Source organism: Callithrix jacchus, chromosome 22, assembly GCF_049354715.1.
Source record: "Callithrix jacchus isolate 240 chromosome 22, calJac240_pri, whole genome shotgun sequence".
Taxonomy (NCBI): domain Eukaryota; kingdom Metazoa; phylum Chordata; class Mammalia; order Primates; family Cebidae; genus Callithrix; species Callithrix jacchus.
Window position 1 is genome coordinate 31,982,653 of NC_133523.1, and position 25,909 is coordinate 32,008,561.

At 48.7% G+C, this 25,909-nt stretch overlaps 1 protein-coding gene across 4 annotated transcripts; it reads right to left on the reverse strand.

Moving 5' to 3' along the window:
• Positions 1 to 636: 636 nt before the first annotated feature.
• Positions 637 to 22,901, reverse strand: PRODH2 (proline dehydrogenase 2). 4 transcript variants are annotated; one of them, XM_078359090.1, is made up of 11 exons: positions 22,783 to 22,901; positions 17,711 to 17,818; positions 11,711 to 11,907; positions 11,492 to 11,624; positions 11,320 to 11,406; positions 5,945 to 6,025; positions 5,706 to 5,861; positions 5,461 to 5,627; positions 4,044 to 4,154; positions 2,769 to 2,854; positions 637 to 866 (listed from the first exon to the last, which is right to left on the reverse strand). In XM_078359090.1, exons 2-11 carry the CDS (start codon positions 17,783 to 17,785, stop codon positions 673 to 675), a joined length of 1,287 nt encoding a protein of 428 aa, XP_078215216.1. In that variant the 5' UTR covers positions 17,786 to 17,818; positions 22,783 to 22,901; the 3' UTR covers positions 637 to 672. The 4 variants fall into 4 exon arrangements, with proteins under 4 accessions (XP_078215216.1, XP_078215215.1, XP_008986014.2 ...); XM_078359089.1 differs by lacking the exon at positions 22,783 to 22,901 and having other exon boundaries at positions 17,711 to 17,908; XM_008987766.6 differs by lacking the exons at positions 17,711 to 17,818; positions 22,783 to 22,901 and adding an exon at positions 11,983 to 12,251.
• Positions 22,902 to 25,909: the final 3,008 nt, after the last annotated feature.

Below are 25,909 nucleotides of genomic sequence, written 5' to 3' on the forward strand. Positions count from 1 at the left end.
GTGCCCAGTTTCATTCAGTGCTTATTAACTGAGAGAGTGGCTTGGCTCTTTCTTCTGTCCCTCCCTGGCCACATGGCCTGGGCCTGGCCCCTTGACTTCAGTGCCTTGGTCTCTGCTCCCCATGTGCGCCCTTCCTTTAGGCATCCCCTGGGATGAAGAAAGTTGTGTGTCAGTCGCTCGCCAGACTCAACTTAGGACAGACAGGCTGCCTCAGAGGTGGGAGAGGCTTCCTTAGTCTTCCATCAATGCCCTGGCTATGCTCAATAAAAAAAAAAAAAACAATTTCTTTCTGTCACTCAGGCTGGAGAGCAGTGGTGCAGTCATAGGTCACTGCAGCCTCAAACCCCTGGGCTCAATTGATCCTCCTGCCCCAGCGATAGCTGGGACCACAGGCACCCTAATGATTTAATTTTTCGTAGACAAAGAATCTTGCTGTGTTGCCCAAGCTGGTCTTGAACTCCTGGACTGAAGCAAGCCTCCCACCTCGGCCTCCCGAAGTGCTGGGATTCTAGGCATGAGCCACTACGCCCAGCCTAATGATCTGTCTTATACTACAAAACCCCTAGCATGGGCTGGCTGAGGTCAAGATGAGCCCTTCCCCAAGGAGGTGGCCTCAGTGCAGGACAGCAGCCTAGGTAGTGCCTAAGAACCTTTATTGACCACATGACCCCCTCAGGGGTGCGAGTGGGGTGCCCTCCGGCATCCTGGCAGCAGCCGCCGCCACAGTTCTTGGGTGAGCAGCTCCTGTTCCCTGCGGGCACCCTGGAGCACACTCCGGTTTTCCTGGGCCCTCCGGATCAGGTAGGGGATCACCTCCTCCAAGGAGCCATAGGGGATGGACTTATACACTGCGTAGCCAGCCTGCCCTGCAGGGAGAGTGGGTTTTGTTTTTTATTTGTTGGTGTTTTTTTTTTCTTTTCTTTCTTTCTTTCTTTTTTTTTTTTTTTTGAGACGGAATCTCACTCTTTACCCAGGCTAGAGTGCAATGGCCTGATCTCGGCTCACTGCAAACTCCATCTCCTGGGTTGAAACGATTCTTCTGCCTCAGACTCCTGAGTAGCTGGGATTACAGGCGTGCCACACCACACCCAGCTAACTTCTGTATTTTTAGTAGAGATGGGGTTTCACCACGTTGGTCAGGCTGGTCTCCAACTCCTGACCTTGTGATCCGCCTTCCTCGGCCTCCTAGAGTACTGGGATAACAGGCGTGAGCCACCACACCCAGCCATGGTTTTTGGTGTTTTTCTGAGACGGAGTCTCGCTCTGTCACCGAGGCTGGAGTGCAGTGTCGAGATCTTGGCTCACTGCAACCTCCACCTCCCAGGTTCAAGTGGTTCTCTTGCCTCAGCCTCCCAAATAGCTGGAATTACAGGCATGCACCACCATGCCGACTAATTTTTGTATTTTTAGTAGAAATGGGGTTTCCCCATGTTGGCCAGGCTGGTCTTGAACTCCTGACCTCAAGTGATCCACCCACCTTGGCCTCCCAAAGCACTGGGATTGCAATGTGAGCCACCATGCCCTGCCCCAGCTAATTGTTTTTATTATTTGTAGAGGTGGGGGTGGGGTTCTCACTATATTACCCTGGCTGGTCTCAAACTCCTGGGTTCAAGTGATCCTCCTGCCTCGGCCTCCCAAAATGCTGGGATTACAGGTGTGAGCCACTGCATCCGGCCTGCATTTTAAAAAATCTTAGTTGTTAGAATGCTGCCAAGAGAGTAAGAAATTTACTAATCTAACAATTAAAAGAAAGTAAGGCTGGGCGTGGTGGCTCACACCTGTAATCCCAGCAGTTTGGGAGGCCAAAGCTGGCGGATCAGCTGAGGTCAGGAGTTTGAGATCAGCCTGGCCAACATGGCGAAAACCCATCTCTACTAAAAATACAAAATTAACCAGGTATGGTGGCAGGTGCCTGTAATCCCAGCTACTTGGGAGGCTGAGGCAGGAGAACTGCTTGAACCTGGGAGGCGAAGGTTGCAGTCAGCCAATATGGCACCACTGGACTCCTGCCTAGGTGACAGAGCAAGACTCCATCTCTAAATAAATGAATAAATAAATAAGAGAGAATTAGAACCCAGAGAGAGAAGGGACACCCAGGAAGCCACTCCTGGCCTGAAGGTAAAACCAAGCTGCTATCTGATGGCTTCACAGAGTTAGTTGTAGGGGTACAGCTGAATCAGACTTCAAGCCTAACTGAGGTGAGAGGTGTAAGGGAGAACTTCCCCAAATTAAGCTGGAACCCAGAAAAGCTACACCCTCAGAGTAAGAGTTATAAAAAGTCAACCCTCTGACCTTCTCCCAGTCAGTCCTAAGGAATCATCTTGGCCATAAACAGGTCAAGGAAGAAAACAGAAAAACCCACCTCTGGGAAGTTGAGGCTATGGGTTAACCCCCTTATGTATTTGCAGCTCAAATTTGCACCAGTGGGGTATCTCAAGAAACCTCAAGCTGAGAATTTAGGATAAAGTGATTTCATTCCCCTTAGCACCTGGCAGAAGGAAACGTTAATTATCTGGTGTCAGGCCCTGAGGAGCAGCAGAGTAAAAGATAACAAGACACACAAGAAGTTCTATGCCCTGATCAAGAACCAGCAGAAACGACAGACTGTAGACACAGAGACACAGACTTGGACGGCTCACAGACATTGGAATGACAGATCTCTCTGGAAGGATCTGGAGGCTGGGCATTGGTTGGGAATAGAAGAAGGGCTCTGGCTGGGAGGTAGTGACACCTGGGGCTTGGTGGGGGTGGGCGAGCCATTCACATACCTAGTGCCAGAGAGACGTGGTCACACATGCCCAGAAGTTGTCCGAAACAGACAGGCCCGTCCAGAGGAATGCCCAGCTCCCACATGCTACAGAAAAGGCCATATCATCAGTCCAGACCATGGCTGCATCTAGAGCTTAAAGTCAGCCACTATGTACCCATATGGTGGCTCCAGTAATTAAAAAAAATTTTTTTTTTTGAGATGGAGTCTTACTCTGTTGCCCAGGCTGGAGTGCAGTGGTGTGATCTTGGCTTACTGCAACCTCCACCTCCTGGGTTCAAGCAATTCTCCTGCCTCAGCCTCCTGAGTAGCTGGGATTATAGGCACCCACCACCATGCCCGGCTAATTTTTGTATTTTTAGTAGAGATGGGGTTTTGCCATGTTGGTCAGGCTGGTCTCCAACTCCTGACCTCAGGTGACCCGCTGGCTTCACCCTCCCAAAGTGCTGGGATTACAGGCGTGAACCACTGCGCCCGGCACAGTAATTCAAATATTGAAGTATTTCCAAACTCAGTGACAAATAATACCAAGTCCTTTGCATTCCTTAAAGTGCCCCCCCACCCAGTGACTCCCAGCCACTTTCCTAGAGTCCTCAGAACCTCTCATGCCCCAGCAAATAAGGGACAATGTTTTGTCCATCTGGGACCTATAAAGACCTAAAGGTATAGCAGGGGTTAATGTGTTTTTTGTTTATTTTAAGAGACAGGGTCTTGCTTTGTTACCCAAGCTGGAGTGCAGCGGCTCAAGCACCGCTCACTGCAACTTCAACCTCCTGGGCTCAAGCGATCCTTCCACCTCAGCCTCCCAAATAGCTGGGGCTACAGGTGTGTGACACTGCGCCCAGCTGTTTTTTTAAATTTGTTCTAGAGCTGGGCGTAGTGGCTCACGCCTGTAATCTAAGCACTTTGGAGGCCAAGGCGGGCAGATCACCTGAGGTCAGGAGTTCAAGACCAGCCTGACCAACATGGTGAAACCCTGTCTTAAAAAAAAAAAAAAAAAGAAAGAAATTTGTTGTAGAAATGGGGTCTTGCTCTAATCTGATTAGATTTAAAGATGCTAATACAAAAAATGGGGTCTTGCCATGTTGCCCATGCCATCCTCCACTTCAGCCTCCCAAAGTACTGGGATTATAGGCGTGTGCCAACTGTGCCTGGCTACAAATATTTTTAAATCTTCTGCAGAACACTTCTGTCCATCTCTGGCATTCAAGCAAGGGAGAGAAAGGGAGGGCCCTTTTGTGGGCACCTATTTCCCACCCATCCCTCCACCTCATACCACTTGGTTGCTTGGCGAACAGATTCCTCATTGTGGGAAGCCACCATGAGGTGGCACTTGGGGCTATGGCGGGCCACGTGCGTCAGCATCAGCTCCAGGCAGCGGCTGTAACTGAAGGAAGATACCCTGCTCACCTCACCTGGTGAGCGAGGGTCAGGCCCTAGGGATTGGGGGGTGGGGTGTTCCTAAGTGAGGGTCTCTGGAACCAGTACGCCGTTCCATCTGCACCAGCTGTAAGGGACAAACAACCCTTCTCTGAGCCACTTTCATCTTTTGGGTTTTTTGAGGGTTGTTGGTTGGTTTGTTTTTGAGACAGAGTCTCACTCTTTACCTAGGCTGGAGTGCAGTGGTGATCTCAGCTCACTGCAACCTCTGTCCCCTGGGTTCAAGTGATTCTCCTGCCTCAGCCACCCGAGCAGCTGGGATTACAGGCATGTGCTACCGTGCCCAGCTAATTTTTGTATATTTAGTAGAGACAGGGTTTCACCATGTTGGCCAAGTTGGTCTCAAACCCCTGACCTCAGGCGATCTACCTGCCTCAGCCCCCCAAAGTGCTGGGATTACAAGCGTGAGACACCATGCCCGGCCATAATTTTTTATTTTTAATGTTTTTACAGATAGGGTCTCGCTATGTTGCCCAGATTGCGCTCAAATTCCTGCGCTCAGTCTTCCTGCCTCAGCCTCCCAAGTAGCTAGGGTGACAGGCACACACCACTGTGCCCGGCTTGGTGCCAGTTAAGCCAATGGGACACAAACGTGCCCTGGAGTTCTTGCAGATCTCTAGATTCCAAGCATGGCTAGGCCACCTGCTCTGTAACCTGGGCGAGTCCCTGTGGCCCCCAGAGAAGGTACCAGGAAGTAATGATCTAAGGAGGTGAAGGGTGGGGCCATGCTCCTGTCTGCAGGGGGAACGTCCCAGGCAGTGGGAACAGGAAAAGCCAAGGCCCTGGGGATCATCAAGGAGGCCAGAGTGTCTGCAGTGGAGTGAGGGAGAGGAAGAGAGTGAGGGGAAGTTACGGAAGTGACGGAGACTTAGTGTGGGGCTTAGAGGCCACTGTAAGGATTTCTTTTTGGTTTTTCTTTGGTTTGTTTTGAGACAGAGTCTTGCTCTGTCGCCCAGGGTGGAGTGCACTGGTGCAGTCATGGCTCACTGCAGCCTTGAATTCCTGGCCTCAACTGATCCTCCCACTTCAGCCTCCTAAGTAGCTGGGACTACAGGCATATACTACCATGTGCCATTTTTAACATTTGTTTAGAGATGGGGTCTCCCTATGTTGCCCAAGCTGGTCTCCAACTCCTGTTCTCAAGTGAATCTCCAACCTCAGCCTCCCTAAGTGCTGGAATTACAGGTATGAGCCACTGCACCTGGCCACTAGGAGTTATTATTTCCCGCAGAGGCCAGCTGGCCCAGGCCTACCTCCGACTGGTGGCCTCATAGTCAGGCTGAGTGGGGTCTTTGGACCCTTGGAGCCGGGCCACTGCTCTCTCCTTGTCCAGATACGCACCCCGTACCAGCTTCACTCCGAAGGCCAGGCCAGCCCTGTGCGCGGCCTCTGTGTCCCGCTCCAGCCGCTCAAGTGTGTCCTGCAGGGCACGCGGGCAGGTTCTGGTAGGTTGGGGTGTGGGGACCCCAGCCTGCACCTCCCGGAACACGCCACACACCTTGAGATAGGCCTGGTAGGTGTTCCACACCCAGGGCCCGCCTTCCCCCGGGCTGTTCCAGCGCACGGCCAGGGCAGCCACAAGCAGCGAGAGCGCGGGATTCAGTGAGGTGTACTCCGCATCCACCAGGAGCCGCACGTGCTGGGCCCGGGCATGCTGCGGGCAACAGAGACGGGGGTCAGGGCCCTCCTGGGCGTCCAGCAGGGGCACTGGAGCCAGACCCCGGCAGGAGGGGTTACCTGTGCCACCCGGTGCAAGCGGCTGACGGAGGCCTGGAGGTGCTGGTTCTGCTCCGCATTGAGACAGGAGACCTGGAGGCTCTAGGGGGCAGCAGGGGAAGTGGGAAGAAGCTTAGAAGTTGCTAGAAATTTGAAAATGAAGACTATCAGATAGGTACTATTTATTGAGGTGGTTATGAGCCCAGAATCAGGGTTTGAATTCAGGCTCTGCCACACTATTGTGTGACCTTAGACAAGTTGTATAACCTTTCTGGGCCTCAGTTTTTTGTTTCTTGTTTTTCTTTTTGAGAGTCTTGCTTTGTGGCCCAAGCTGGAGTGCAGTAGTGTGATCTCGTCTCACTGCAACCTCCGCCCCCTGGGCTCAAGCAATTCTCCTGCCTCAGCCTCCTGAGTAACTAGGATTACAGGCTCACGCCACCACGCCGGGCTAATTTTTGTGTTTTTAGTAGAGACGGGGTTTCACCATGTTGACCAGGCTGGTCTCGAACTCTTGACCTCAAGTGATCTGCCCACCTCAGCCTCCCAAAGTGCTGGGATTACAAGCATGAGCCACGGTGCTCAGCCCTCCCTTCTACTCTTTGAACACAACAGGTACCTTCCCACCTCCAGGCCTTCATCTGCTCCCACTTCTTCAAGTCTTTGTTCTAATGTCACTTTCTCAACATGGTTTTCCCTGCCATACATTGGCAACTTCCTTTCCTATTCCTCAGCCTTATTTTTCCTTACTTGTTACATACTGACTTTTTTTTTTTGAGACAGGGTCTTGCTGTGTTGCCCAGGCTAGAATGCAGTGGCATGATCATGGCTTACTGCAGTCTTCACCTCTCTGGCTCAAGCAGTTCTCCTGCTTCAGTTTCCCAAACACCTAGGACCACAGGCATCCACCACCATGCCTGGCTAATTTTTTGCTATTGTAGAGTCAGGGACTCCCTATGTTGCCCAGGCTGGTCTCAAACTCCTGGGCTCAAGCGATTCTCCCACCTCAGCCTCCCAAAGTGCTGGGATTCTGACTTTGATTTTAATTATTGTCTCTTGCCCCTAACTAGAAAGTAAATGCCTCAAGGTCAGGGATTTTGCCTTCATGCCTCCTTGGCCCCTAGCACCATATCTGGAGCAAGACAGATGTTCAGCAAGCACTTCAGGAGTGGATACACTTGTAACGTGGAAATAAGAACTGTTCCTAACTCACAGTCTTGTTATGCCGATTCATCCAGTTCAATGTGAGCTGCTGGTGACTCCAGGGAGTCTGGCTGCGTTCAAAGAAATTGGGAAATGGAAGAAAGAGGAACAGGTGGGGCTGAAAGCTTTATTACATCCAACAGGGTCGATCCAGATGACGCAGGTGTAGGCTCATGGAGCCCCACCTGGAGGCAGGTTGGGCTGGAAGCTGCAACCCTCCCCATCGAGGGGGAGAATGCTCCCACCTGGAGCAGGGAAGAGCTGGGCGCAGCACCCAGTTACCTCTTCCTCCATCAGAGGATTGTCTCCCCCTTGACTTGGGGCATAGTCTCAGGCCCTCCGGGAGCTATTTCAGACACCCACCAAATAATTAACTCGTTTAATCTTTACCACCCTCTGATGTAGCAACTGTTATTATCTCCCATTTTCTAGATGGGGAAAATGAGGCACAGAGCGGTGAAGTCCCTAGTTGAAAGTCACACAGCTAACTCAGGGCAGAACTGAGGTTTGAACCTCAGCCTTTCCAGAGCCTGGATCTTCCTTTCTTTTCTTTAATCTTCTCACTCCCTCCCTTCCTTCTTTTTTTTTTTTTTTTCTTTTTCTGGTGAGACGATCTTACTCTGTCTCCCAGGCAACAGTGCAGTTATGTGATCTTGAGTCACTGCCATCTTTGCCTCCCAGGTTCAAGTGATTTTCCTGCTTCAGCCTCCGAGTAACTGGGACTACAGGCGCACACCACCACTTCTGGATAGTTTTTATATTTTTAGTAGAGATGGGGTTTCACCATGTTGCCCAGGCTGGTCTCAAACTCCTGACCTCGAGTGATCCACCCTCACTTAGCCTCCCAAAGTGCTGAGATTACAGGCATGAGCTATGGCACCCGGCCCTCTTTCTTTCTTTTTTTCTTTCTTTGAGACAGGGTCTCATTCTGTCACCTAGGCTGGAGTAAACTGGTGCGATTTTAGCTCACTGCAGCCTCAAACTTGCCAGCTCAAGCAATCCTCCCACCTTAGCCTCCCAAGTAGCCAGGATTACAGGTGCCTGCCACCACATCCAGCCAATTTTAAGAATTTTTTTGTAGAAACAAAGGCTTACTATATTACCCAGGCTGGTATTGACCTCCTGGGCTCAAGCAATTCTCCTGCCTTAGCCTCCTGAGTAGCTGTAACTATAGGTGTGCTCCACCACGCAAGCTAATTTTTAAATTTTTTGGAGATACGGGGTCTCACTATGTTGCCCAGGCAGGTCTTGAACTCCTGGGCTCAAGGGAGCCTCCCATATTAGCCTCCCAAAATGCTGATTACAGGTGTGAGCCACTGCACCCAGCCTGTTTCCATCCTTAAACCCACCAAGAAGTTGCTGTCACTCTCCCCACAGGAATAAACTAAAGCTTATGAAGAGGTGAACCCCTTACTTGCCAAAACTGATTTTCTAAACCATTTCTATGTGTTCTCTGACACAATATGAAGATTACAAATAGGGGCCAGGTGTGGTGGCTCACACCTATAATCCCAGCACTTTGGGTGGCTGAGGTGGGTGGATCACTTGAGGCCAGGAGTTTAAGACAAGACTGGCCAACATGGTGAAACCTCGTCTCTACTAAAAATACAAAAATTAGCTGGGTGTGGTGGTGGGTGCTTATAATCCCAGCTACTTGGGAGGCTAAGGCAGGAGAATCGCTTCAACCCAGGAGGAGGTTGCAGTGAGCCAAGACTGTGCCACTGCACTGCAGCCTGGTGACAGAGTGAGACTCTGTATCAAAAAATAACAATAATAAATGCATAGATAAATAAAAATTACAAATAAAAAAATTAGAAAGAAATGTCAGCATGTCCACTGTAGCATCGTTTGGGGGGTGGAGACTCAGAGGCCACCAGGGGTCCACCCCAGGAGAGGTAAACCATGCAGCTAGAAGCAACTATTGGAAACAATGGGGGCTGGGCATGGTGGCTGAGCCTGTAATCCCAACAACTTGGGAGGCTGAGGCAAGAGGATTCTTGAAGCCAGGAGTTAGAGACCAGCCTGTGTAACATAGTGAGACCCCTTCTTTACAAAAGTTTTAAAAATTAGCCAGACATGGTGGCTCATGCCTGTAATCCCAGCTACTTGGGAGGCTGAGGCAGGAGAATCGCTTGAACCCAGAAGTTCGAGGCTATAGAGAGCTGTGATCGTGCCACTGCACTCCAGCCTGGGCGACAAAAAGAGACCCTGTCTAAAAACAAAAACTAAAACAAAACAAAAATTGGTGTGGATCTTAATATCAGTGGAAAAAATAAGAAGTAGAATGAGATAGCTGATGCAATGGTTTCGTGTAAATTTAAAACATTCGCTCAACTGTGGAGATGGGCAGGAGGGAACTTTGCAGTGATGGAAATGTTCTAAATCTTTTTTTTTTTTTTTGAGTCATAGTCTGACTCTCGTCACCCAGGTTAGAGTACAGTGGTGTGATCTCAGCTCACTTCAACCTCTGCTTCCTGGGTTCAAATGATTCTCTTGCCTCAGCCTCCCAAGTAGCTGGGATTATAAGCGCCCATCACCATGCCCAGCTAATTTTTGTATTTTTAGTAGATACCATATTTTAGTAAATATCACATTGGAGAAAATAAAAAATAAACAACAAAAAAAAAGAAACAACCAAAAATTATCATGTTGGTCAGGCTGGTCTCGAACTCCTGACCTCAGGTGATCACCTGCCTTGGCCTCCCAAAGTGCTGGGATTACAGGTGTGAGCCACTGCTCCCAGCTGGAAATGTTCTAAATCTTTTTTTTTTTTTTTTCTTAATTTGAGGCAGAGTTTCGCTCTTTTTGTGCAGGCTGGAGTAGAGAGTGGTGCTCACTGCACCTCTACCTCCCGGGTTCAAGTGATTCTCCTACCTCAGCCTCCCGAGTAGCTGCAATTACAGGTGCATGCCAACTCATCCAGCTAATTTTGTATTTTAGTAGAGATGGAGTTTTGCCATGTTGGCCAGGCTGGTCTTGAAGTCCTGACCTCCAGTAATCTGCCTGCCTCGGCCTCCCCAAGTGCTGGGATTATAGGTGTGAGCCACCGTGCCTGCCCATGTTTGAAATCGTAATAGGGATTTGGATTGCTCAAGTGTATATTTGTCAAGGTTCATCAAGGGCCACATTTACAATGTGTGGAGTTAATTGTTTTACCTCCAAAGAAAGTAAGTGCTGCAAATGATCAGTGGGCTCTAATAACCCGTTGTTCACATCCTGAAGCATTTACGGGTGAAATGTACTGATGTCTGCAATTTACTTTGAAATGCATCAAAAAATCTGATGGATTGATGGATGGAGAGAAGAGAGGGACGGAATGAAGAGAGGGATATATATGATTTAAAGAAGTATAGTTAAAGGTGGCAGGTATGTGGATGTTCACTGTACAACTCTTTTGACTTGTCTGTATATTTGAAAATTTTTTATAATGGCATATTGGGGAGATTATGCTCCCCACGGACGGTATACACCTGGCAAAACAAAATCATTGGAACAAATAGGTATACATTATACAAGATGGAAGGCTGGGTGTGGTGGCTCACACCTGTGATCCCAGTGCTTTGGGAAGCTGAGGCTGGAGGATTGCTTGAGGCCAGGAGTTAGAGACCAGCCTGTGCAACACAGTAAGACAAAGAGAGAGAGAGAGAGAGAATGAAAGGGAGGGAGGGAAGAGGGAGGAGAGAGGGAAGGAGGGAAGGAAGGAAAGGATGGAGGGAGGGAGAGAGAAGGAAAGAAAAGAAAAGAAGGGAGGAAGGAAGGGAGGGGAGAGAGAAAGAGAAAGAGGAAGGAAGGAAAGAGAAAGAAAAAAAGATGGACTACGGCTGAAATAGAATATAGAGATGAAAAGGAATGAATTATTGAATGAACCAGACATCCCATTGGCCTAATCAGAGCTTACATGCAGCCAGCTCTCACCCACGTGGGTGTGTTGACTGAAGACATATTGATGTAGCTCCTTCCAGTTCATAAACAGCTTCTATCCCAATCCCACCTCTGAGAGCCTCCAGCCTCCAGGGCCCTCCCTGAGAACCCCAGAGGACCCTGATCCCACCCATTTCAGCCATGCCCTGGAGCTATAGCTGCATTTCTGCTGGCTGTCCCAAGCCTGGAGGTGGCCTGAGCATTTTGGGCATGCAGTGAGGCCTCATCTGAGGCCAGAGCACTCTGTTCCCTACACTCCCGCCTGAGATCTTTACCTGTCCAGAGTCCATGGCTTCGGCCAGCCTCTCAGGGCTCAGCTCCAACGAGGCCCCTGGCCTTCTGACCAACGAGGTTAGCTCCTTCTGAAACGGGTTGGTTGGTGGGGTGGTGAGGGGAGCCCAGTGGGCAGCTGCCCCTTCCCTGCACCCCCATCTTTGCACCCCTTACACAGAGCCGAGCGCTGGTCAGCGCCGTCACCTTCAGCTGCATGAAGCTGGCCTGGCTGAGGGGCTCCAGGAGGCTCCGTGACAGGTCCACACACCGCAGCATAACGCCGAGGTTTTTCTCGTAGCAGGCCTCACTGCCCAGCCAGCAGGTGTCAGGGCCCGACCTGCGAAGCCCCTTCCTGTGTCCTCCCAGCCTCCCTGGGCCCTGCCCCCTACTCACCCAGTTTTGGCAGTGGAGTCCGGCTCCTCCTCAGTGGGCACTGCCAGCAGCGGTCGGAGGCCAAGGGTCCGCAGCTGCTGCACGCAGTCCCTCACCTCCTCTGCTGTCTCACCAGCCACAAACTGCCCGTAGAAGGATGCTCGAAGAAACGCGCCCGAGAGCCGGGAGCCCAGGAGTCGCTGAGACCAGGCCTGGAGCTGGGTGACAGGGAGCGAAGGCTCAGCGCCGGGCTGCGGGGAGCCTTCAGGCTGGTCCTCAGGGTCACTGCTCACCGCCAACCCGTGGGTGACTAGCGGGGGCCAGGCACACAGCCGGAGAACCAGTAAGGCCCGTGTCAGCTCTTTCGTGCGCTTGAGGTGGAAGGCCCCGCCATCAAATCTCAGGGGCGGACAGCCCCCGGAGGGGGGACCAGCTTGGGAACAGAGAGCGCGGCAGGTCTGGAGCATCCTGGGTCCGTGGCTGCGTCCACACCAGGCGAAGGGGCTCCGGATGCAGCAGGTTCACCAACTGCCCCTTGCCCAGACTGGGGGCAGTGACTGATGGCAAAGCTTCAGGATCGCAGGCTCTTTTCGGGGGAGGGGGGGAGCAATTAATTATTAACCAATGGGGACAGAGTTCAGAGTAACGGTAACAGGAGGCAAACCCCCAGTAATAGCCTTCACCAATCGTCAGCACAGCAGCCTGCACTCATTAGGTGACCATCATGTGCTGGGGAGAGCAGGGGCTCTGGGGCAAGGGTCCCCGGGTTCAGGACATTGGGCTTTGTGATCCGGGGCAAGCTACTTAACCACTTTTGTGGCAACTGCTTCCTCTTAAAATTGGAAATGCTGTAGTGTCATTGAATACATTTGAAAATATGGCTCTCACATTTATAATCTCAGCACTTTAGGAGGCCAAGACCAAGGAGTTGGAGACTACACTGGGCAACATAGTGAGACCCCATCTCTACAAAAAGTACAGAGCTGGGCATGGTGGCATGCACCTGTGGTCCCAGCTACTCAGGAGGCCGAGGAAGGAGGATCTCATGAGCCCGGGAGGTCAAGGGTGCAGTGAGATGTGATTGCACCACTGCACTCCAACCTGGGTGACAAAGTGAGACTCTGTCTCTAAAAAAAGAAAAAAGAAAAGACAAATAACCTATATAACCCAGTGGTTTCATGCTAAGTACATATCCCAGAGACCTTGAACACGGATAGCAGGAAACATGTACAGGAAAGAATGTTGAAAGGAGCACTGTCTGAACCATCCAAACGTCCATCAAAAGGATGATGGATACATACACGGTGGTGCAGTTATGCAGTGGCGTACTGTACAGTAACGAGAAAGAATGGACACTGATACACACAGCTGTGTGGCTGAATCTCACAACGTCAAGTGAAAGAAGCCAGCCACCAAAGAGAGCAAGCTGTATTATTCTTTTCAATAGCTATAAAAGCAAGAAAATGAAACTACAGTAAAATTTTGGGAATACTTGTTTGGGTGGTCAAACTATGAAGATAAGAAAAGTGAGGAATGGTTATCACAGAGGTCAGGGAGGTGGCTGATTGCTGGTGGGGATGGGAGGAGCTGTAACTGGACAGAGGCTTATGGGGGCTTCTATGTCCTATTTTCTTTTTTAAAAATGGAAACCATAGGTCCTAGGTCTGTTCTGTTTTGTTAGACTGATCTTTGCTCTGTCGCCCAGGCTGGAATGCAGTGGTGTGATCGCAGCTCACCGCAACCCCCATCTCCCAGGTTCAAGTGATACACACCTGCCTCAGCCTCCTAAGTAGCTGGCATTACCACCACCATTCCCAGCTAATTTGTGTATTTTTGTATAGATGGGGTTTCACCATGTTGGCCAGACTTGTCTCCAACTCCTGACCTCAAGCAATCCACCTGTCTCCTCCTCCCAAAGTGCTGGGATTACAGGCATGAAGTCCTCGGTCTTAACATGGATAATAATTCACAGTTGTTCACATTGTAAGGTTTTGTTTTGTTTTGAGACAGAGTATTGCTCTGTCTTCCAGGCTGGAGTGCAGTGGGATGATCACTGCTTGCTACAGCATCCAACTTCTGGGCTCAAGCAATCCCCCGGCCACCTCCACCTCCCAAGTAGCTGGGATTACAGGTGCGTGTGCTCACACCCAGGATAATTTTGACTGGGGTCAGTCACATGGGCATGGCTGACTGCTCGCATGACTGACCTTGTCTCTAGCTCCTCCAGAGCTCAAGCTGATACTACATGGCCCAAGGTCCCCAGATCCCAGATAAACAAAGATTTTATTTATTTATTTATTTATTTAGGAGATGGAGTCTCACTCTATCACCCAGGCTGGAGTGCAGTGGTATGATCTTGGCTCACCAAAACCTCCGCCTCCCAGGTTCAAGCAATGCTCCTGCCTCAGCCTCCCAAACAAAAATACTCTTATCAAGAAGGATAGATAGTACAAGGGCTTAGTGGTTTCCTCCCAGGAACAGAGCGATGTTAATCCTTTACTACACAACCCCAATTCACAGATGTTAAAAGTATAGGCCAGGTGCACTGGCTCATGACTATAATCCCAGCACTTTGGGAGGCTGAGGCAGGCAGATCACCTGAGGTCAGGAGTTCGAGACCAGCCTGGTCAACATGGTGAAATCCCATCTCTACTAAAAAAAAAAAAAAAAAAAAATCAAAAAATTAGCTGGGCATGGTGGCACGTGCCTGTAATCCCAGCTACTCAGGAGGCTGAGGCAGGAGAATTGCCTGAACCCAGGAGGCGGAGGTTGCAGTGAGCCGAGATCATGCCACTGCACTCCAGCCTAGGCAGCAAGAGTGAAATTCTGTCTCAAAAAAACAAAAAGTGGAGGCTCAGAGAGATGGAGACACCTGCCTGAAGTCACATAGCCAGTTGTCAGCCAAGTGCTGATTTAAGACCTCTTTCCCCCGGACAGAAAACTGTAACTTTTTTTTTTTGAGAAGGAGTCTCGCTCTGTCGCCCAGGCCGGAGTGGAATAGTGCAATCTTGGCTCATTGCAACCTCTGCCTCCTGGCTTCAAGAAATTCTCCTGCCTCAGCCTCCTGAGTAGCTGGGATTATATGCACCCAGCACCACACCCAACTAACTTTTGTATTTTTAGTAGAGATGGAGTTTCACCATGTTGGCCAGGATGGTCTCAATCTCTTGACCTTGTGATCCCACCATCCCGGCCTCCCAAAGTGCTGCAATTACAAGCCTGAGCCACCCCACCCAGCTGCCTTTAAGCTTTTTTTTTTTTTTTAATTACATACATGGTTCATATTTTTAAAAATTAAAATACAAAAGGAAACAGAGTGAAAAGTCAGTCTTTCTCTCACTCCTGAATTTCTGTGCACCAATCTCTTCTCTCTAAGGCAACAGGGTATCCTTGCAGAGAAAGTTTATGCATAGAAAGTTGTATAAACTTTCTAGTTTCTTTCTTTCTCTTTTTTTTTTTGGGGGGGGACAGAGTCTCATTCTGTCACCTAGACTGGAGTGCAGTGGTGGAATCGTGGCTCATTGCAACCTCCACCTCCCGGGTTCAAACAATTATCTGCCTCAGCCTCCCAAGTAGTTGAGAGGCGCCCACCACCATACCCAGCTAATTTTTGTATTTTTAGTAGAGGGGGGTTTCAACATGTTGGCCAGGCTGGTCTCGAACTCCTGGCCTCAAGTGATCTACCCGCTTCGGCCTCCCAAAATGCTGGGATTACAGGTGTGGGCCAGTGCTCCTGGTCTTTTTTTTTTTTCTTTTAACAATCATTTTGAGGCTGGGTGCGGTGGCTCACGCCTATAATCCCAGCACTTTGGGAGGCCGAGGCAAGTGGATCTCGAGGTCAAGAGATAGAGACCATCCTGGTCAACAAGGTGAAACCCCATCTCTACTAAAAATACAAAAATTAGTGGGCATGGTGGTGTGCACCTGTAGTCCCAGCTACTCGGGAGGCTGAGGCAGGAGAATTGCCTGAACCCAGGAGGCGGAGGTTGCGGTGAGCCAAGATCACGCCACTGCACTCCAGCCTGGGTAACAAGAGCGAAATTCCGTCTCAAAAGAAAAAAAAAAAACCATTATTTTGAAGGATCATTGCCATCTCAGCACATATAGCTCTGCCTCAAATTTGAAAGATTTTGTTATTTCTTCCTTTTGTCTTTGATAATTCACCAGTGAAGCCATCTGGACCTGGAATTTTCTTTGTGGGAAGGTTTTTAATAATGAGTTTAATTTCTTTTTTCTTTTCTTTTTTCTTTTTTTTTTTTTTTTGAGACAGAGTCTTGCTCCATCGCCAGGCGCCAGGCTGGAGTGCAGTGGTGCAATCTCGGCTCACTGCTACCTCCACCTCCCGGGTTCAAGCAATTCTCCTGCCTCAGCCTCCTGAGTAGCTGGGATTACAGGCACGCGCCACCATGCCCAGCTAATTTTTGTATTTTTAGTAGAGACGAAGTTTCACCATGTTGGCCAGGATGGTCTCGATCTCTTCACCTTGTGATCTGCCTGCCTCGGCCTCAAGTGCTGTGATTACAGGCGTGAGCCACCGCGCCCGGCCCAATTTATTTAATAAATATAGAGCTCTTCAAATTGTTTGTTTCATCTGTGTTAGCATTTGTATGTTGTGTTTTTCTTTTTTTTCTTTTTTTTTTTTTAAAGACAGGGTTTCACCATGTTGGTCAGGCTGGTCTTGAACTCCTGACCTCAGGTGATTAGCCCGCGTCAGCCTCCCAGAGTGCTTGGATTACAGGTGGGAGCCACCGCACCTGGCATTTTATTTTATTTATTAAAAAAATTTTTTTTCCATATGTTGTGTTTTTCAAAGAAGTGTCATTTTTTGTCAAATCTGTTGATGCTAAGTTGTTCATAATATCCTCTATGTTCTTTTAGTGATTCCAGAATTCGTGGTAACCTTTCTTTCATTCTTAATACTGGTAATCCCTATTCTCTCTTTTTTTTACTCGAATGGGGAATTTTATCAATCTTATTGATCTTTTCAAAAAACCAATATTGGTTGTTTGTCTTTGTGTTTTGAGACAGAGTTTCTCTCTGTTGCCCAGGCTAATGTGCAGTGGCGCAATCTGGCTCACTGCAACCTCCGCCTCCCGGGTCCAGGCGATTCTCCTGTCTCAGCCTCCCAAGGAGCTGGGAGTACAGGCATGTGCCACCACACCCAGCTAATTTTTATATTTTTAGGAGAGACGGGATTTCACCTTGTTGCCCAGGCTGGTCTTGAACTCCTGAACTCAAGTGATCAGTCTGCCTCGGCCTCCCAAAGTGCTGGGAATACCACCGCCCCCTGCCCAATACTGGCTTCTTTAAAGAGCCCGGGCCAGTCATCTTGTAGAATGCCTCCTGTATTAGATTTGTCTGATTGTATCCTTATGATGTCATTTAATATATTCCTTTATCCTGTATTTCCTGTAAACCAGAGTTTCGGTCTAGAGCATAATTTATTAGACCACCTACTGGTGACCACTGTGTTGCCTCCAGAGTCCCCAGTGCCTCGTTCCTAATGACCATAGTACTAGGACTGCCAGGCTCATGAGTGGCTTCAACAGGAGAGCAGCAGACAGGGTGCCACAAGCAGCTGGAGTGGAGGGAGATACCTACTGGGAAAGGAGAGAAGCCTGAGGCAAAAACAGTCTTTTGGGACTAGTTTATGAGCGACCTTGATTATTTATTAGGAAGGGCTGCTGTTGGCCGAGCGTGGTGGCTCACGCCTGTAATCCCAGTAATTTGGGAGGCTGAGGCGAGCGGATCACCTGAGGTCAGGAGTTTGAGACAAGCCTGGCCAACATGATGACTCCCTGTCTCTACTAAAAATACAAAACTTAGCCAGGCATGGTGGCGCCTGTAATCTCAGCTACAAAATTGCCTGAACCTGGAAGGTGGAGGCTGTAGTGAGTCAAGATTGCGCCACTGCACTCCAGCATGGTTGACAAAGCGAGACTTCATCTCAAAAAAAAAGAAAAAAGAAAGAAAGAAAGAGAAAGGAAATGAAAAGAAATGAAGTTAAGAGTGATGTCTTACCCTCTGACACTTTCCCACGAGTGAGTGTCCCCTCCCTGTCCCGGGCTCACCGATGGTTCCAAGAAGGGCTCCCATCCCAGCAGTGCTCCACCTGCGCTCCCCAGTGCTCTGAGAATAAAGGAAAAACTCCTTGAAATGCTCTGCCACCCCTGGCATCAGTGTCCCACCTGGGTGGTCCACTGAGATCCCCTGGGGAGCCTCTTTCTTGTTGCCTTTTTAATGATTATGCAATAAAAATGACTTTTTTCCCTTTGCTGTACAATTTAATGAATTTTAACACAAATGCTCTGCCACCCCTGGCATCAGTGTCCCACCTGGGTGGCCCACTGAGATCCCCTGGGGAGCCTCTTTCTTGTTACCTTTTTAATGATTATGCAATAAAAATGACTTTTTTTCCCTTTGCTGTACAATTTAATGAATTTTAACACATGTATAAATTCCTTTAGACACTGCCCTCAATTGTAATCAAGATAAGAACAGTTCTCACTCCCAAAACTTCTTTTACAGTCCTACCCTCTCCCCATCCCTAACCTCCAACAACCATCTATTTTCCATCGCCGTAGTCTTTTTGAGATTGTGAAATATATGGAATCACACAGTGCGGAGGCTAAAGCAACTGTATTTTTTTCTTTAAGAGACAGTATTTTGCTCTGTCATCCAGGTTGGAGTGCAGAGGCACGATCATGGCTCACTGTAACCTTGAACTCCTGGGCTCGAGTGATCCTCCTGCCTCAGCCTCCTGAGTAGTTGAGACTACAGGTGCACACCACCATGCCTGGCTAATTTTTAAATTTTTGTAGAAACGGGGTTGCCCAGGCTGGTCTTTTACTCCTGGCCGCAAGAGGCGATCCTCCCACCTCAGCCTCCCAAATTGTTGGGGTTACAGGCGTGAGCCGCCAGCCCCCACCAGCAGCCCTATCTTGGATGCTAATCCATTTTATTGGCTTCTTATTGCCTCAGGTTCTGAGAAGGTCTCTAAGATTTCTAGTTCATCTACTGATCCTTGTGTAAAAGCAGGTACTTACTGGAAATCCCGCCCTCAGGTCAAAGCAAGCTTGATGTTATTTTGCTTAATTGTCCTTCACATCTCCTCTGAAGAAGGTATGCACTTTCCAGCTGGTCTGCCAGCCCTGCACCTCCGGGGTAATGATAGGGACCAACCATCTGCTCTTGTTACCAGAATAGAGGATTCTTGGATCTCAAGCAAGAAGGAATTCAGGGCGAGTCCACAGTACAAAGTAAAAGCAAGTTTATTAGGAAAGTAATGGAATAGGCCAGGTGTGGTGGCTCAGGCCTGTAATCCCAGCACTTTGGGAGGCTGAGGCAGGTGGATCACCTGCTCAGGAGTTCGAGACCAGCCTGACCAAGGTGGTGAAACCCAGTCTCAATGGAGAGTATCCAGTCACATTGTAAGAAGAGCAAATCTTTGAGAAATACAATCTCTGACAACAAAGAGAATTAGAGACCTGCAAAATTTCAGACACTGAAATTGTCGAAATCACACTATAAACTAGCCTTTAAACTAGTCTAAAGAAATATAACTGCTCAGTGAGTTGGCAAATGCTAGCAAAAAAAAAAAGAAGAAGAAGAAGAAGAAATATAACACAAAATCACAAATATAAGCAAGCAAGAAGAGAGGATCAGGAATGAAAAAGTAAGTTTGAAAAAGAAAATGACAGGTGGAACTTCTAAAGATGAAAAATGTAATAAACCTAATTTCCAAAATGAAAATAAAAACTCAGTGGATTGGACATGATGGAAGACAGAACAATTGAAGTGGAAGCTATATCCAATCATCATACCCCCAAATATATCAAATTGCTGTCAGAGTTATTAAGAAATTATTTTAGGTATATAGAGAGGAAAAGGGTCTTTGGGACGTTTTTGTTTTTAAAGCAGCTCTTAGAGCCAGGCCAGCAACCTTTAATGTCCAAATGCCAGCCATTAGAAACTAGGTCCACCCAAACATGGCGATTCCAGCATGGCCTTCTTGCCCTTGCCCCACGTGTTCCTGGCAACATGGCTGCTCCGACATATCCCCATGTGTGTAGAACATCATGGCCCCTTCATTTGCATATTAAAAGACTAGGGTGGGAGGCCCCCACCTTTTTTGTTTTTTGACACAGAGTCTCACTCCGTCACCAGGTGCCAGGCTGGAGTGCAGTGGCGCGACTTTGGCTCACTGCAACCTCTGCCTCCCAGGTTCAAGCAATTCTCCTGCCTCAGCCTCCCGAGTAGCTGGGACTACAGGCGCGCGCCACCACACCCAGCTAATCTTTTTGTATTTTTAGTAGAGACGGGGTTTCACTATATTGGCCAGGATGGTCTCGATCTCTTGACCTTGTGATCCGCCCACCTTGGCCTCCCAAAGTGTGAGGCCCACAGCTTTTAAGTGGGCTACATGAATGACATGCCTGGTCAAACCAATCCCCTGAGCCCTATGCAAATCAGACACCACCCTCCAGACTCTATACAAACCTGGCTGGTTTCCACCCCAACTGGGGGTCTCTTCTTTCGGTTTTGGAGTCCCCCTCCCTCTGTCTCTGTACAGAGGAGCTTCTTCCTTCTGCCTTCTCCCTTCTTTCTGGCCTGTTAAACTCTCCACTCCTTAAAACCACCCCACGTGTGTCCATGTCATTTTATCTAATTCGACTCCAGACAAAGAACCTTGTGTTCCTCCACTCATCCGAGCTGTATGAAAATGATCCAGCACAGAGACAGAGATGGATCTCAGATATGAAAGTGGGGCATACATCACGTATTAATCAAAGTCTCAAAAGTAGAAATTAGGTCAGGCGTGGTTGCTCATACGTGTAATCCCAGCACTTTGGGAGACTGAAGTGGGTGAATCACCTGAGGTCAGGAGTTTGAGACCAGCCTGGCCAACATGGTGAAACCGTCTGTACTAAAAATACAAAAATTAACTGGGCATTTGGGTCTCGCCTGTAGTTCCAGCAACTTGGGAGGTTGAGACTGGAGAATCGCTTGAACCCAGGAAGCGGAGGCTGCAGTGAGCCAAGATGGTGCTATACATCTGCACTCCAGCCTGGGTGACAGAATGAGACTGTCTCAAAAAAAAAAAAGTAGAAATTAGAGGGAATAGAGGGGAAGCTATCTTGGAAGAAATAATGGCTGAGAATTTTCCAGAACTAATAAAAAACACAAATTCACAGTCCAAAGAGCAAACATATCCTAAACTAGATAAAACAAAAGAAATCCATGGGTAAACACATCATACTGAAATAGCAGACCACTGACAATAACGAGGCCTTCATTTATCTTTGCCTCCTCCAGAGTATAGCCTGCTAGATTCTCCACCAATTCTATCAAATCAAGAGGGTGGGTATCCCAAGTCGAGACTGCAGACAAATTAAAGGCAAAGAGATAGAAACAAATATGGCTCATAGAAAGGAAAAGCATTTTTCTCACCTATCTGAAGCACACAACTAGGATTGGGGCAAAGTGAAGTTGAACATGAGGGTGGGAGAGGGAGCAAGTAGGTAAGGAGACTTTTTTTTTCTTTTTTCTTTTTTGAGACAGTCTGGCTCTATCGCCAGGCTGGAGTACAGTGGTGTGATCTCAGCTCATTGCAACCTCTGCCTCTTGGGTTCAGGTGGTTCTCTTGCCTCAGCCTTCCTAGTAGCTGGGACTACAGGCGCATGCCACCACATCCAGCTAATTTCTGTATTTTTAGTAGAGACAGGGTTTCACCACGTTGGACAGGATGGTCTTGATCTCTTGACCTTGTGGTCCACCCACTCTGGCCTCCCAAAGTGCTGGGATTACAGGCATGAGCCACCCCACCCAGCCAATTTTTTTTTTTTTTTAGAGACAGGCCTTGCTGTCACCCAGGCTGGGGGTACGGTGGTACAATCTATCATAGCTCACTGCAACCTTGAACTATTGGCCTCAAGGGATCCTCCTGCCTCAGTGTCCCAAGTAGCTGGGACTATAGGATCGTGCCACCATAGCTGGGTAATTTTTGTATTTTTTTGTAGACATGGGGTCTCTCTATGTTGCCCAGGCTGGTGTGGAACTTCTGGCCTCAAGTGGTCCTCCTGTCTCAGCCTCCCAAAGTGCTTGGATTACAGACATGAGCCACCCACACCTGGTCACTGGGGAATCTTGAGGGCCCAGCAAAATAGGCAGGACACAATGGGCTGCTCGACAGTAGCCATGGAAGTTTCTGGAATAAAGTTCCCAGCCGATTTTTCTGTGGGAGATCATCCATTTCATGGTAAGAGGCAAAGCGGCTGTAACACCACCACAGAGGCAGAGCCATAGGTGGGAGTCCTCTTATTCGCTCCGGCTGGGCCACCAGGGGACCCCACACCAATCACTGGGGTTGAAGAATAAGGTATTCCGGCCAGCTCCGGTGCTGTCCCTGTTTCTGGAGCCTCAAGAGTGCTCAACCAATGCACAAAACCTACCTGGGATGCAGTGGCTCACACCTGCAGTCCCAGCACTTCAGGAAGCCAAGACGTGGGGACCACCTGAGGTCAGGAGTTCGAGACCAGCCTGACCAACATGGAGAAACCCAGTCTCTGCTAAAAATACAAAAATTAGCTGGGCGTGGGGTGGGGTGCGCCTGTGATCCCAGCTACTGGGGAGGCTGTGGCACAGGAATCACTTGAACCGGGAGGCAGAGGTTGCAGTGAGCCGAGATCGCACAACTGCACTCCAACAGCGACACAGGTGGGCTCTGTCTCAAAATAAATAAATAAGTGAATAAAAATTAAACACAAACCAAAGCAGAAAACTGGACTCATGCATGACTCCGATGGTTCCAGGAGGTGACAGGTACACAGAACGTAGAGTGTGGGCTGGCAGGCGTGAGCAGGTCATAAATGCTGTCACTGCTGCTGGCATGACTCAATGGTTTCCCTCACCCACAGGATAAAGTTCAAACCCATAAGATGACCTTTGTGGTTTGTCTTCGGCCATCCCATTAGCCTAAATTCCTGCCACTCCCTGCCTTGGGGCTTATTCTCCAGCAACAGTTTTAGGAAAATCCCTTCCTGCACTGTGCTCCTGGAGTCCTCTCTGCCTCAATGCCCTGCACAGCTACTTACCTCTTAATACTGGAGTTTGGTGACAGCTTAGATGCAGAGGACATGTCGGCCAGTTTTAATCTCCAGCACAGAGCTCTCGCCTGAGCTCCAGAACCCAATGTACACACACACACACACACACACACACACACACACACACACACACGTCATTCAGAATCCCCTCATGGATTAGCTCCTCTCAAACGGGACACTACTGCACCCTGGTGGGAATTTGGGAAATTTGCACAATCGATTTTGGCTGCTGCAAAGATTGGAGGGCTGTACAGGCTGCAGCATTGATTGGAGAGTGGTACAGGCGTCCGGAGGTCAGGGACCAGGAATGCAGGACACTGAAATCTGCATCCGGAAGTTTGTAAATGTGTTTACAGGCACTTCTGTGGGTAAAAAAATTTATAATTATCTGAAATTATTAATGTAACACATATACACATATGTCCAAAGTTTTGGTATGGTTTAAAATATATTGACATTTTCTGAAATGAAACTATGATGTAAATTTATTTTTTAATTTTTGTTTTTGGAAACAGAATCTTGCTCTGTTGCCCAGGCTGGAGTGCAGTGGTGCCAACTTGACTCACTGCAACCTCCACTTCCCCGGTTCAAGTGATTCTCCTGCCTCAGCCAGCATAGTAGCTGTGATTACAGATTTGTGCCACCAAGCCCAGCTAATTTTTTTATTTTTAGTAGAGACGGGGTTTCACCATGTTAGCCAGGCTTGTCTCAAACTCCTGACTTCAAGTGATCTTCCCGCCTTGGCCTCACAAAATGCTGGGATTACAGGTGTGAGCCAACGTGCCCAGCTTTTGTAAACAAAGTGAAGATTATGTACTTTTTTGTTCAGAATGTTGCCAATGGTTGTACACCATATCAGAAAATCACAGTTTCAACCACAATGCCACCTATGAGAGGTAATGTAAATTTCTGAATGAAGTATAACACACATAACGAAATGCACCCATATCATATGTTCAGTAGGAATTTCCAGAGGGTGAGCAGAAAGTAAATATGACGGAAGTCGCACTTGAATAACTAACATCCAAGTTGAGAAAACAACTTCGTAATCCCAGCACTTTGGGAGGCCAAGGCAGGAGGATCACTTGGGCTCAGGCATTTGAGACCAGCCTGGGCAATATAGTGAAACTCTGTCTCTACAAATAAAAAAAAATTTAGGCTGGGCATGGTAGCTCACATCTGTAATCCCAGCGCTTTGGTAGGCCAACGCAGGTGGATCAGGAGTTCAAGACCAGCCTGTCCAAAGTGGCAAAATACCGTCTCTACTAAAAATACACAAAGATGTATTTGTGGTGTGGTGGCAAGTGCCTGTAATCCCAGCTACTCAGGAGGTTGAGGCAGGAGAATTGCTTGAACCTGGGAGGCAGAGGTTGCAGTGAGCTGAGATCGTGCCATTGCACTCCAGCCTGGGCAACAGTAGTGAAACTCCATCTCAAAAAGAAAAATTAGCCATGTGTGGTGGTGCACACCTGTAGTCTCAGCTACTCAGGAGACTGAGGTGGGAGGATCACTTGAGCCCAAGAGTTGGAGGCTGCAGGGAGCCATCATCACACCACTGCACTCCATCCTGGGAGGCAGAGTGAGACACCGTATCAAAAAAAAAAGAAAGAAAGAAAGAAAGAAAGAAAACATTATGAGCGTTCTCACCCCAAGCCTTCCTGGTGCCAGTTTCAATCACTATCCCCCTGTCTCCCAGATCTGGCTCTGTTGCCCAGGCTGGAGTGCAGTGATGTGATTATGGCTCACTGCAGCCTTGAATTCCTGAGCTCAAGTAATCCTCCCGCCTCAGCCTCCTGAATAGTTGAGACTACAGGTGCACACCACAATGTCCAGCTAATTTTTGTATTATTTTGTAGAGATGGAGTTTCACCATTTTGCCCAGCTGGTCTCAAACTCCTGGTCTCAAGCAATCTACACATCTTGTCCTCCGAAAGTGCTGGGATTACAGGCATGGGCCACCACACCCGGCTCACTTTATAGTCAGTAGTATTAGTACATGTGGTTGTAACCGTCTTAGGTGGTGTTGTTGTTGTTTGAGACAGAGTCTCGCTCTGTTGCCAGTGCACTGGCAAGGTCTCCGCTCACTGCAGCCTCCACCTCCCAAATTCAAGCAATTCTCCTGCCTCAGCCTCTTGGGTAGCTGGGATTACAGGCACCTGGCTAATGTTTGCATTTTTAATAGAGATGGGGTTTTGCCATGTTGGTCAGGCTGGTCTCAAACTCCTGACCTTGGGTGATCCACCCACCTTGGTCTCCCAAAGTGCTAGAATTACAGGCGTGAGCCACCACACCTGGCCCCTTCTCAGTATTTTGTATCGGGGGTCCCTTGGGTCAGTTTGTCCCATGACAGTAGCATTAACTTTGATCATCTGGTGAAAGTGACATCTGTCAGGTTTTATCCCTTAGTAACTGATGCAACAAAAGCTTTTAAGCTCTACTAATTTAAGTTTCTGCCCCTTGAAAAATTTTTATTTTCTCCTCAGTTAACTAAAGACCCCATTCAAACTGGTTTAAGAGTGAAGGACATTTACCGGTACAGCTAACCAAAAATGACATTCACCTAAGTGGGGAGGGGAATTGGTCATCTGGAAGTAGCTCTGAGGTCAGGTGTGGCTGGATCTAGTGGTTTGGTACGATTAGGCACTTGTCTTGTTCATCAGTGACTGTACAGATATTAAGGGGGACTAGATCCTTGGAAGGCAGAAGCAATCGATGTCTGCTACACTGAATCGGAAAAAGGAAAGAAGAAAGTAGGAAGTGCCTGAAGAGACCCAGCCACAGCCTGGGGTTACTTTGGAGAGCTTCATCCATGTGGTTCATGGTGCTGAGCAACCCAGGACCTGGCTCATCAGCATATTCCTTGGCCACATTGGTTGGTTCCAGGCTAGGCACAAGACCCAGGCTGGGCTGATGAAAGACAGCCCCAGAGTTTTCCAGAACTATTGGCAAAAAGAGGCATTCTGGCTGCTGAGCTCGTGGGATACCAGCCTAGAACTACAGGTGATCTTCTCTGTTTCCCAAATAAAGAGTCTACCTGAGAATGAAGCCAACACAGAGGAGAGCTGAGCGATACAGACAGCTAGACCTTGCATGGCTGTGTTAGCCAATGCTACCC

Excerpts from the sequence above, each read along its gene's own strand:
- PRODH2 (XM_008987766.6), bottom strand. The coding sequence starts at position 12,156 with ATGCTCCAGACCTGCCGCGCTCTCTGTTCCCAAGCTGGTCCCCCCTCC. Across the intron at positions 6,026-11,319 it reads AAGCCATGGACTCTGGACAG|AGCCTCCAGGTCTCCTGTCT; the intron begins GTAAAGATCTCA and ends GCTGCCCCCTAG. Across the intron at positions 4,155-5,460 it reads TATGAGGCCACCAGTCGGAG|TTACAGCCGCTGCCTGGAGC; the intron begins GTAGGCCTGGGC and ends ATCTTCCTTCAG.